The sequence below is a fragment of the Amblyraja radiata genome, chromosome 7, assembly GCF_010909765.2.
Source record: "Amblyraja radiata isolate CabotCenter1 chromosome 7, sAmbRad1.1.pri, whole genome shotgun sequence".
NCBI classification, from domain to species: Eukaryota; Metazoa; Chordata; class Chondrichthyes; order Rajiformes; family Rajidae; genus Amblyraja; species Amblyraja radiata.
In genome coordinates, this window is record NC_045962.1 from 48569292 (window position 1) to 48582580 (window position 13289).

The window sequence follows — 13289 nt, forward strand, 5'->3', positions numbered from 1 at the left end:
GTAGTGTCCTGTAGAATGAAAAGGTGTTGCTTGAAATGAAAGCTTCGTATAGGTCATGGGGACAGGAGCTCTTTATATCTTAATAGTTTTTCGGTTGAGAGTGGGCAGGTGACATAATCATCATGGTGTACACAGGGCATACACATCCCATCAATCTTCATGCTTTCTTTCCCCCACCCTCGCACTCAGTCTGTCTAAAGGTACCGATGCAGAATATCACCTACCCATGTTCTCCAGAATGCTACCTCACCGGCCAAGTTACTCCAGTATTTTATGTCCTTCCTTGGTAAACCAGCATCTGCAGTTCTACAGGGAGAACTTGTTTCAGCAAAATCCTAACATGTAGAATCTCATCTTTCCATTCCCTTGTCTGCCAAATCCATTTCATGTCTTTTGGCTATCCGGATTGACTTTGTAAGTGCCCACCTACACTTCTTATACTTGAGGAGGGATTTGCTTGATCTGATGCCTAAATCAGATGTTTGCCTCCTTCCTGTTCTTTACAGGAGACTCAACATCTCTCATCAATCTGGGTTCCCTAAAAGTTCCAGCCTTGCTCCTCCCCTAACAAGCAAAGTTTCCCCATTACTCTTGCTAACTGACTTTTCTCCCACTTGACAGACATCCTCTTACCTGCAATCAGACACCCCAAAATGACCTCTGCAATTTCCTACCTAATAGCTTCCAAATCGGCCTTGATTCATTTTCAGAATCATTTCTATGCTTCTCCATTACTATTTTAAATCGAATAATCACACGCACTGGTCACAAATTGGTCCCCCACTTTGTTCACGTTTCCCTAACTCATTCCCCGAGAGGAAGCCCAATGTTGCACCCTCTCCAGTAGAGTCTACTAAATATTGACTAAGGTTGCTTTTTGGAACACATTTAACAATTCCATCCTGTCCAAGCCCTTTACAACGTGGGAAATGGAGTCAATAACAGGTAAGTTTGAATTGTCCCACTGATACCATCCTATTATTTTTACAGCTAACTGTAACCTACACATTTGGTCCTCTAACTCATGCTGACTATTAGGAGGCCTATAAAACTGTCCTATCAAAGTGATTCTTCCCTTCCCGTTTCTAAGCTCACTAGACGATCCTCCAAGAAGTAAAACACAAAGTGCTGGAGGAATTCAGTTGGTTAAGTAACATCTGTGTTGGGAATGGACGGATGCTGTTTTCGGATCAGGACCTTCTTCAGTTCATGGCGTAGGGGAGAGAAAGCTGGAGAAGAGAAGTGAGGATTGGGCAAAACCTGGTAAGTTATAGGTAGATATAGATGGATGGAGATTGTGACAAGGGCTAGAGGTAAAAAAGAAACACCAAAGTGTCAGATAAGGAAAGAAAAGGAGTGAAATGTAAAGCCGGAGAGAATATGGATGGAAGGAGATGGGGGGGGGGGGGGAAGAGGGGCTCAAAGAAAATATGACATTCAGGGATGGGAGTGTATGGGGGCGGAAAGGAACAGGGTGACTGAGACGGAGGGAGATGGTGACTGAGACGGAGGGAGATTGTGGGACAAATGGGCGCATTACGGTGGGGTGCAAGAGAAAGAGAGAGCATGTGGGGTGGTATTACATTAAATTGGTGAATTCAATGTTCATACCATTGGGTTGTAGCCTACCAAGCAGATTATAAGCTGCTGTTCTAGTTTGCATGTGGCCTCACTCTGGCAATGTAAGACGCCAAGGACAGAAAGGTTGGCATAGGAATGGGAAGGGGTTTAAAATGGTTAGCAACTGCGAGATCCAGCAGGCTTTGGTGGACAGTATGTAAATGTTCGTCGGTACAGTCTCTTAGTTTATGCTTGATTTCGCTGATGTAAAGGAGGCCACATCAGGAGCACCAAATGCACTAAACAATGTTGGAGGAGTTGCACCTGAATCTTTGTCTCATCTTAAACGGCTGCTGGATGTAAGGGGCGTGTGGGGAAGGAAGAGCGTACCAAGGAGTTGCAGAGAGAGTTGTCTCAGTGGAAAGTGAAGAGGGGTGGTGACGGGAAGATGTGAAGGGTGGTGGGATCATGTTGAAGATGGCGGAAATTTCAGAGAATGATGTGTTGGATGCAGATGTTGGTGGGCAATAGGTGTGGACCAGGGGAACTCAATTCCTGTTCCCTCAGGGGAGGGGAAGTGTGAGCAGAACTTCAGGACACTGAGGAGACATGGATGAGGGATCCATATACAGCATGGACAGCAGGGGAGGAATACACATTTACTGAAGAAAGAGATGTCCTAGAATAGAAAGTCTCAGCTTGAGAGCACATGCAACGGAGACAGAGAAATTGAAGTCAGGGGTGGTGTCCTTGCAAGAGGCAGAGTGGGAGGAGGTGGCAGTCGAGGGAACTTCCAGGTATATTAAAAGTAAAAGGGTGGCAAGGGAAAGAATATGTCCCCTTAAAGATCTTTGTGTAGAACACAAGAGATGGGGGAGATATTAAATGAATACTTCACAGCTGTTTTTACTGCGAATTGAAGAATAGAGGTTGTGATGTCTTGGACCATATATGGATTACCAGAGGTATTGATGGTGTTAATGCTGATTAACTTAGATACATTTCCAGGGCTTGACCAGGTGCATCCTCGCCATGTGGGAAGCTGGGGAGAAAATACTCGATACCCTTGCAGAGATATTTTTTATCACCTTTGGCCACAGGTGAAGTTTCAGAAGACTGGTGGGTGGCTAATGTTGTGCTGTTATTAAAGATTCGGCCCTTTGAGCCAGCACCGCCATTCACTGAGATTATAGCTGATCATCCACAATCAGTACCCCGATCCTGCCTTTTCCCCATATCCCCTGACTCCGCCATCTTTAAGAGCTCTATCCAACTCTCTCTTGAAAGCATACAGAGAATTGGCCTCCACTGCCTTCTGAGGCAAAGAATTTCACAGATTCACAACCCTCTGTGTGAAAAGGTTTTTCCTCATCTGCTTTCTAAATGGCTTACCCCTTATTCTTAAACTGTGGCCCCTGGTTCTGGCCTCTCCTAACATCGAGAACATGTTTCCTGCGTTTAGCGTGTCCAAACCCATAATAATCTTATGTTTCAGTAAGATACCCTCTCATCCTTCTAAATTCCAGAGTAGACAAGCCGGGCCACTCCATTTTATAAACGTATGACAGTACCTCCATCCTGGGAATTAACCTCGTGAACTTACACTGCCCTCCCTCAATAGCAAGAATGTCCTTCCTCAAATTTGGAGACCAAAACTGTGCACAATACTCCAGGTGTGGTCTCACTAGGGCTCCATACAACTGCAGAAGGACCTCTTGGCTCCTATACTCAACTCCTCTTGTTATGAAGGCCAACGTGCCATTCGCTTTCTTCACTGCCTGCTGTACCTGCATGCTTACTTTCAGTGACTGATGAATAAGGACCCCCCAGATCTCGATGTACTTCCCCTTTCCCAATTTGGCACCATTCGGATAATAATCTGCCTTCCTGTTTTTGCCATCAAAGTGGATAACCTCACATTTATCCACATTAAACTGCATCTGCCATGCATCTGCCCACTCACCCAACCTGTCCAAGTCACCCTGCATTCTCATAGCTTCTCCCTCACAGTTCACACTGCCACCCAGCTTTGTGTCATCTGCAAATTTGCTAATGTTACTTTTAATTCCTTCATCTAAATCATTTATGTCTATTGTAAATAGCTGCGGTCCCAGCACCAAGCATTGTGGTATCCCACTAGTTAGTACACCAATTTGCAGGACAGCGCAGTGGTGCAGTGATAGAGTTGCTGCCTTACAGTGGCAGGGACTCGGGTTCGATCCTGACTATGGGTGCTGTCTGGACGGAGTTTGTACATTCTCCCTGTTATCACATGGGTTTTCTCCGGGTCCTCTGATTTCCCTCCACACTGCAAAGAGGTGCAGTTTGTATGTTAATTGGCTTTGGTACAATTGTACATTGTCCCTAGGATTGATTTGTTGGGCCGAAGGGACTGTCTCCATGCAGTATCTCTAACGTCTAAAGTCTATAATGATCCCATTTTATTTATTCTTCCCATATTCTTATCAACTCCCCCCAGGCACTCATCCACACTATCAGAACAAGTGGCCAATTAGCCTATTGGGATGTGGGAAGAAACCAGAGCAGTTGGGGGAAAAACCCCACGAGAGGGTGCAGACTCCACACAGACAGTGTTGGGGTCAGGATTGATCCTGGGACACTGGCATTGTGAGACTGCAGCTCTCCTATCTCTGCCACAGTAATGTATGTGATAAAAGCTCTGGATCCATGTGTAAAGTAATTTGTGCTTGCGTGTGTGTGCGGTTGTGTGTCAGTGTGTGTACAATTGTTTCATTGAGGGTGCCTGTGTTCTTTATCTCATATCAGAAGTGTGGTGTTTCTTTATCTCATATCAGAAGTTTCTTTATGAAACTATTTAAGTAGGCCAATGCCCTAGGATGGTTTTTTTAAATGGATGATAGCCAACAATCCCTAGAGGAAGTTATTGTTTCAGTAGTTTGATGCACTGCTGTCCAAAACCATGAGGTGCTATGTTAGTAAAGGCAAAACTGGTATACTGAGGCATCCAGATTTATGATAATTGGCGAACAAAATCAGAGTTAAAAACCTTCTTGTTCAAACAAAACTGCAGCCTGTTGTTGTGATGGGCACAGACACATTTATCTGTTTTGTAGTAAATGCCTACTATTTTCTGTGTGCTTAAGCAAAGCAAGAATTTCATTGTCCTATACAGGGACACATGACAATAAACTCACTTGAACTTGATCCAAAACTGTGATTGGACAGGCTATGAAAGCAGATTTAACAAACTCTTTTTGAAATGTTCTGAAAAGTTCTGAGAAAAGTACAGAGGTAGAGCTGTGGGTCTGATTCAATGAGCCAGCGGAGGCTTAAGAGTTGATTTCCTTCCATTTAACAGGTTTTTCCTATTCAATTTTTCCTCAACTCAAGTGCAGCTGCATGTACAGTATGCATTGCTGCCGTGCTAGACATGCATTGCTCCCTTACGAGACGTGTTGCTCCTAAACGAGGCATGCATCGCTCTCACTCACCTCGTCTTTTCCCTAACTCTGCATCTCCCTCCACTCCTTCAATACGGAATCTTACCCCACCCCCATTCCAGGGTAAATAGAGATATGTTGTACTTACATTGCAATGGGAACCAGGAGCTGGTGGCTGCTTCGGAACAAGACAAAGCCCATGTAACAGATCCAAATGTTGCTGGTGGTGTTCATGAGGAAGAGGAGCCCGGCTTGCAACGCTGTGATGATGAAGATCACCAGCTCCGCATACAGCGACCAGCGCAGAGTCACGTGCCCGGCGGAGAAAGATGCAATGGCACCTACCAACAAGACGAAGAAAACCAAGTGAGAAATCTCCGGGAGCTCGAAGCGGGAGAGAACCATGTCTTGTGGCATTGGCAATTGAATTCAAAACCAAGGATTTCATATAGTGCAAGTTGGGCAGGTTGGAATTAGTTTGGTTTGGATATACAGCACGGAAACAGGCTCTCTGGCACACCGAGCCCAGACCAACCAGCGATCCCCATACACTAACACTATCCTACACATGTAGGGACAATTTTACAATTCATTTACAAAAGCCAATTATCCGACAAACCTGCACGTCTTTGGAGTGTGGGACAAAACCGGAGCGCCTGGGAAAAATCCACGCGATGGGGTTTTCTATTGGGCTGAGATTAGGTAAAGAGGATGAATGATCCCAGTTGGTTCCTGTTCCATAATTTCCAAATGAACACCCAATGAATGTGTTATTGACGGTTTCAGCAATTTGCTTCCAGTATCAGCAGAGCATCCCAGCTTTGAATTAGTAGGTTGTCAATACACATCCCTCAGAGCTACAGATGTGACTGAACTGCAGTTGGTTACAGAGGGAATGCTGGTGACCAGAGGTATCTCCTCCTGAATGGGGCTTTGAACAGATCCCCTTCTACAGGATTTCCTGTCTTCTTCTTCTTGCGTATGACGTGCACAGCCTAAAGTTGTAAGACAACTTGTTCTGTTTGATCTTCTGTTTGTGCATGCCAGGTTGATTTTACAGGGTGCCAGGGTGGACCATGTGAATGTTGTAATCTCCCACCACAAGATTTCCTGTGGAAATTTATGAGGGTACGGATAGAGTAGATGGCAACTTCCCCTTGGCACAGGAAGAGGTGGGAGATACATAGATAAGGAAGAGTAAGGTGTGAAAACAGGACAAATAGGCTGGAGATCAAGGAAAATGTAGAACAGAACATTGTTAGCTGGGAGAAGGTAACAACAAAGCAAACAGAGATAAAATGTAATCTCAGACTACGTCTCCCTCTGAAGAAGGGTCTCGACCCGAAATGTCATCCATTCCTTCTCTCCAGAGATGCTGCCTGTCCTGCTGAGTTACTCCAGTACTTTGTGTCTATCTTTAGTAAACCTGGGGGCTGTTCAGGAGAATGTGGGGAGATATTAAAAAAGGAATATGGGCAGGATTAGCCCAATTGAGTCTTTGATGACTAGCATGGACAGTGGGCTGAAGGGCCCATTTCCATACTGTTTGATCGTGACAATTTCAAGAACAGTAGGGGAGGAAATCTCACCGGTCCTTTAGGTCACAGTTACCCCTTGAGATGCATCACTAAGACAACAGACTGTTTGGACTTTTAAATCATGGCCATTTTGTGGGTTCCCCCTGTGCAGTGATCGACGGCTCTAATTCCTGACACCACAGCAGTGACTGCACTTTGCCAGCCTGGAGGCGGTGTAATGATTTGCAAGAGTGCAGGAAGAATGGGGAAGGACTGCACATTGTTAACATTTGATGACTGTTTATGCCAAAAGCAGGCCGCAAGTTGCCAAACACAGCTTGGTGAATTTATTTTAGAAGCATAAAAGAAACTGTTTACACCTAGGGTCTACTGTATATCTGTGAAGTCAAAATTAAATTGTCATTACTTTTTGGCGGAGTGTTCTTGGTATGATCATTGGCACCTTCTGTGCTCTACTGCCTGCCATGAGTTTGTTGTTCTAAGTCATTCCTTGGTTTGGCTGAATGTATTTATCCCATAAATTGGTTGCCTGGTCTCAGAAGCATTGCTTGGACTGGCAATGTATGAAGTCAACAAGTTCCCTGGACAAGTATCAATCTCACAATCGCAACATAGCTAGAACCGGACTTTGGTGTAAATAATCATACTTCTTCCAAGGAGCAACTCTAAAAAAATATTTGTCGTTTCTAGAAGTTGAAGATCTCAAGACATTTCCCTCACATTGTTGCCTACAGCGTGGCATAAGGGGTGAGGAAATAAAGTGGTGGGTGAGTGCAGAGTGGGTGAGTAAGAGTATGAGATGAGAGATTAGTAAGAAAACCAGAAATATTTGCATTTATATAGTAACAAGCATCACCTCGGAACAAATCCAAGGAAATACACAAGAACAACAATAAACAAGACCAGGATTAGGGCCTTCAATTAAGTCAATATTGAATTCCTATAATTGCACTTTCTTAAACCATTTCTTTTTCTTGGACCCTGGCCAAGTCAGTGGATAATTTTAAGGTGGAAATTGATAGATTCTTGATTAGTACAGGTGTCAGGGGTTATAAGGAGAAGGCAGCAGAATGTGGTTGAGAGGGAAAGATAGATCAGCCACGATTTAATGGCAGAATAGACTTGATGGGCCAAATAGACAATAGGTGCAGGAATAGGCCATTCGGCCCATCGAGGCAGCACCGCCATTCAATGTGATCATAGCTGATCATCCCCAATCAGTACCTCATTCCTGCCTTCTCCCCATATCGCCTGACTCCGCTATGGCCTAATTCTGCTCCTATATCTAATGAACATGATTCCCCTGGTGTCCAAACCATTAATTACATATTACTAAACAATTGGCAATTCACATCGCATTATTATTTATGTGTTGATGTCTGAAATATACCCACCTCAGTATGACCAGATCCTTACCCAGAGAGAATGGTCACAGATTCTGGACTCTCAGTATCTAACCTGCCAATCCATTCTTCTAAACCCTTGTGAATATAGAACCATGATTCTTAATCTCTCCACACCAGACAACAATCTGTCCAGGAATCAACCCCAGAAACCTACTGTACATTCCAAGGAAACTATGCTATTTCATTTGGTTGGTACAATCGCTAATGCTATGCTCCACATATGGTCTCAGTGCAGTCCTTGCCCCTGTCGTAAACACACACTTTCACTCCAATCCACAGATTTAACATCAATATTAGATTAATTACAGTCCTTCGTTTAGGTTTTGTGTTTCTGCACACCTAAATCTCTTTGAACATCAACATTTTCAGATTTCTAGTTATTTAATAACTTTCATATTCTTCCCCCCTTATATTTTTCAAAGTTTTACGTAATTTTGGCCCACTCATTTAATCAACCCTCAACTCTCTGCTTCTCCTGACTTGCTCCCCTAGCTTTGCATCTTCTGCACTCTCAGATACATTGTGCACTTGGGTCAACAATAAAATATTTAGAGAGCCAATTCCCAACACGGGCCTTTAGTTTAGAGAGCCAATTCCACAACCCCACAATTTGGTAGCCGTCAGGTTTCTAATTAAACCTCCATCTATACCTACACACTATTTTCAGAGCTGCCAACTCTCACGCATTGAGCGTGAGACTCACACATTTCGCCCAATTCTCACATTCTCACGCTGATCACAGAATTTCTCACGCTCTGTCGTGAGAAATTCTGTGATCAACGAGAATTTCAAAACTAATATCACCTGCTTGTGTGCCCGTCTGTTGACAAGACAGCAGCATTCTTATTCTCTGTTATTCTCACTTGACCGAACCGTCATACACCTCCAAACCATGTACCCATGCAAATTTACATTGAAAGACACGGACCGGGCAGTGAATAAATGTCACCCAGCGCAGCAAGTAAGACCATGTCATGCTCCCGGTGGCAGTCGGAATTTAACGATTTGCGAGAAGCGGCTGACATGAGCGAGGCCGGCGAGCGGCAGGAGAGAGGTACATGGGCCGCGGAACCGGGGGGGCTGCAGCCCCTCCACTTTTTTGGCTAGACATGTTACAATATCTCCAGCTTTGGACGAGGCGCTGCTCTGCTCTGAGCAACCTGGTCATGGGTGTTGGAGAGCCAGGATGGAGGGAGGGATGGAAGCAGAAGCAGTGGCGGGGAAGATGCAGATGGGGAGTCGGGCTGGCGAGTGTTTGCTGGGCAGGCGAGTCGCTCGCTGCAGCTCCGGCCATGGAGCAGTCTCAGTGCAAGAGTCCCGGGCCATCAGGGGCGTCGCAAGCGTGGCGCTGCGGCCGTGAGAGTCTCCGTGCCGAATTCGCCCTGGTGACCGGCATGGACCAGGCTGCAGCTCGGTGCATCCTAGAGGACAACCAGTGGCTGCTGGAAGTAGGTACCAAGCACTGGGTAGAAGCGGTGGAAAATAGTGGCCTTCAAATGGGGGTGGTTGGAGAAAGCATCCTGCTTGCCTGCTAGATTTTCACTTACTGTAACTGCAGGAAAAATGTTCCCAATGTTGGGGGAGTTCAGAACCAGGGGTCATAGTTTAAGAATAAGGTGTAGGCCATTTAGGACTGAGATGAGGACAAACTTTCTTCACCCAGAGAGTTGTGAATCTGTGGAATTCTCTGCCACAGAAGGCAGTGGAGGCCAATTCACTGGATGTTTTCAAAGGAGAGTTACATTTAGCGCTTGAGGCGAGCGAAATCAAGGGATATGTGGAAAAAACATGAAAGAGGTACTGATTTTAGATGAACAGCCATGATCATATTGAATGGCAGTGCTGGCTCGAAGGGATGAATGGCCTATTCCTGCACCTATTTTCTATGTTTCTATGCTTGAGTATATGGCAATAAAACTCAACCACTTGATTTTGAAGCATTCATGCATGGTGGAGGTATAATGTCATCATAGAGTGATATAGTGTGAAAACAGGCCCTTCGGTCCAACTTGCCCACACCCGCAAACATGTCCCAGCTACACTACCTGCTGTTGATCCATATCCCTCCAAACCTGTCCTATCCATGTATCAGTCTAACTGTTTCTTAAATGTTGGGATAGTCCCTGTCTCAACTACCTCCTCTAGCAGCTTGTTCCATACACCCACCAGCCTTTGTGTGAAAAAAGTTACCCCTTATAAAGTTACCTCATATAAATACTTCAAACAAAAACATTGAAATCATACTTCTACAATGCTCTAAAACATGATTTTAATACATCAAATTTCAAAAAGTCCCTACTGTGGGAGTGGGGGGGGGGGGGGGGGGGCACCCTCCCCCCACTTGGTCACTCCACTGCCTCGCCGGGTACCGCCAAGGCCAGTGATCAATGATCGCTCAGCCCCCCTCACTTTCAAAAACGCGCCACGGCCCCTGGTTCAGACAGAGAGCACTGCCAGATGTGAGCGGGGAACTGAGGCCAGTTGTCCATGATGTCTGGATCCCAATGCTCAGCGCTTTGTGTTTCGGAGTTGGCTAATGTTACTGATTTGTAATTAGCTTGTTTTTTAATTAGTTGACAAAACCTCAAATTATTAATCCGGAATATCCAGGGGGATGGGATAAGTGTAATATTAAAATAACATGCAAGGTGCCAGGCTGTCTGTCACAACATACAGCCCCAATAACCCATTATTTCCTCCAGTTAAATATTGAGAAGGTAGCACTATTGTCATTTGCCACAACTATTATGTTTGTTTACCTCACTGACTATTTCTAACCCCCCCTCCACCACACAATATTTTTGACAGGTTGAATAGAAATGTCCCCAATCTCGTTGTTTTATTAATTGAACACATAGATGAACATCCTCAACGAGTGTAATCAGATGGAAACTTTCAGATACGATGTTTAAGAGCTTGTTCAAAGAAGGGGCATCTTTTAAAGAAGTGACAGAGATACTTGCAGGGGAATGTGTGAGGAGGTTATTATTTGTCTTTAATTTTAGCTTGAACCAGGACATCTGAAGATTCAAAGTTTAATATAGTAATTGTGCTGATACTGACTCCAACCACCCACGTAATGAATACCATCCAATCCGGGGGTTTTATTTTTCTGATGCCATTTAAACTTCATTTGGATTTCAATCACTTCAATGTAAAAGTAATTGGGAATGGGGAGTATTGGAACAAAAATTTGCCATCAGTACATATTAACTGTAATAGAATAATGTATGCATGTAAGTAGGTGCAATCAAAACAAAGATCTTTTTATCATTGTTGTGTTATGAATACCACAGAAAATATGATGTACTCTCAAGATCACATTAAATAGAAAATTATTGCTTAAACATATATTGTTATTGGACTTTGCATTTTGGAAAAGTCCCAGCTGAGAGGAAGACAGCAAAATACTGAAAATATTGGGGGTGAAAATGACTTCAGGCCAGTTTATTAGGAAAATGAAAGAAATGGTAACAGAATACTTATACAGCTGAGTGAGTATAATTTTATGGATGAAAAATAGTGTTCAACCAATTGATGACATTTGACAAAGTAACTAACATGTTAGATAACAAGGAAGCCAATGGATGTAGCAAATTTTAGAAATACAAAATTTGGTCCATGAAGTGCCCCATAAACAATTACTGCATTAGATAAGCACCTGTGGACTTGAACGTAATAGGTTAAGTCCAGGGGGTCAGATATGTGGCTTTATGTGTGGGCCAAATATATTGTCAGTGCAGAGGCACTAGGAGCAAGGCCAAGTATGCATCCAGAGTCAAGGTCTGGAATAGTACTAGGTGTGCAGTCAAAGCTCGGACAATGGGAGTGTTCAGCACTGGGAACCTAAGCAGGTAAGCAGCTATGATCAGCGTAGAATAGGGGGCCAGATGTAAGGCTGGACTCAGGGTCAGGAATGAGAGAAGGTATGCAACTGGAGTCAAGGTCAGAAGTAGTACCAGGTGTGCAGTGAGACCCAGTTTGGTCAACATGGGCCAAGTGCTTGATTATAATCTGATTTCCACACCCACAGCCCCATTTATATCAACGGGTCGATGGTTGAAAGGGTCAAGAGCTTCAAATTCCTGGGCGTGCACATCTCTGAAGATCTTTCCTGGTCCGAGAACACTAATGCAATCATCAAAAAAGCACATCAGCGCCTCTACTTCCTGAGAAGATTACGGAGAGTCGGATTGTCAAGGAAGACTCTCTCTAACTTCTACAGGTGCACAGTCGAGAGCATGCTGACCGGTTGCATCGTGGCTTGGTTCGGCAATTTGAGCGCCCTGGAGAGGAAAAGACTACAAAAAGTAGTAAACACTGCCCAGTCCATCATCGGCTCTGACCTTCCTTCCATCGAGGGAATTTATCGCAGTCGCTGCCTCAAAAAGGCTGGCAGTATCATCAAAGACCCACACCATCCTGGCCACACACTCATCTCCCTGCTACCTTCAGGTAGAAGGTACAGGAGCCTGAAGACTGCAACAACCAGGTTCAGGAATAGCTACTTCCCCTCAGCCATCAGGCTATTAAACCTGGCTCGGACAAAACTCTGATTATTACCAACCGCTTTCTGTTATTTGCACTGTCAGTTTATTTATTCATGTGTGTATATATTTATATCATGGTATATGGACACATTTATCTGTTTTGTAGTAAATGCCTACTATTTTCTGTGTGCTTAAGCAAAGCAAGAATTTCATTGTCCTATACAGGGACACATGACAATAAACTCACTTGAACTTGATTTCCATACATGAATACATTAAGATCATTCATGTGCTGGACTTGTTGATCAGAGCCTGGCTCTACTGTGGAATGTAATTAGGAATGTAATTTAGCCTAACCTTATTGTAGCTAATCCAATTTAAAGCATAAATATTGCATTCAAGTGTAAGTTAAAAGATTTGCTACAGTATGCACCTGATAGCACAATTTCAAGCTGAAAAATGCAAAATGCTCCATGGGACGGGGGGCACCCCCCTCCCACACACTCCCTCCCCCCCCCCCCCCCCCCCCCCCCCCCCCCCCCCCCCCCTCGGTCGGTACGCTCCCTCGGGCTTGGTCTCTCGCAATTTCTCACTCCCAACTCTCACCCAATGTTGGCAGCCCTGTATTTTAATCCAGTGAAAAAAAAAGTTTTCTACTGGAGCTTATCAAATGCCATTTGGAAACCCAGATGTACTACATCCATTAGTTCCCTCTAAATATTGGATTTGCCAAACACAATTTTCTTACCATGAAACTACACTGCCTTATCAAATGAATATATTCTTTTGTGCCTAAAACTGCATAGTTAACAGATTCCATAATTCTCCCGACTTATTAGATTGATAACTGGCCTAGGGTCCCTATTTACCCTC

General features: G+C 44.3%; 1 protein-coding gene across 1 annotated transcript in view; it reads right to left on the minus strand.

The window, feature by feature from the left end:
- The window catches only part of slc19a1 (solute carrier family 19 member 1), a 46176-nt gene that overhangs the window by 15905 nt on the left and 16982 nt on the right, over positions 1–13289 (minus strand). Inside the window, exon 4 of the mRNA XM_033024419.1 lies at positions 5131–5323. Coding sequence (XP_032880310.1) covers positions 5131–5323 — 193 coding nt within the window. The remainder of the gene's footprint in view (positions 1–5130; positions 5324–13289) is intronic.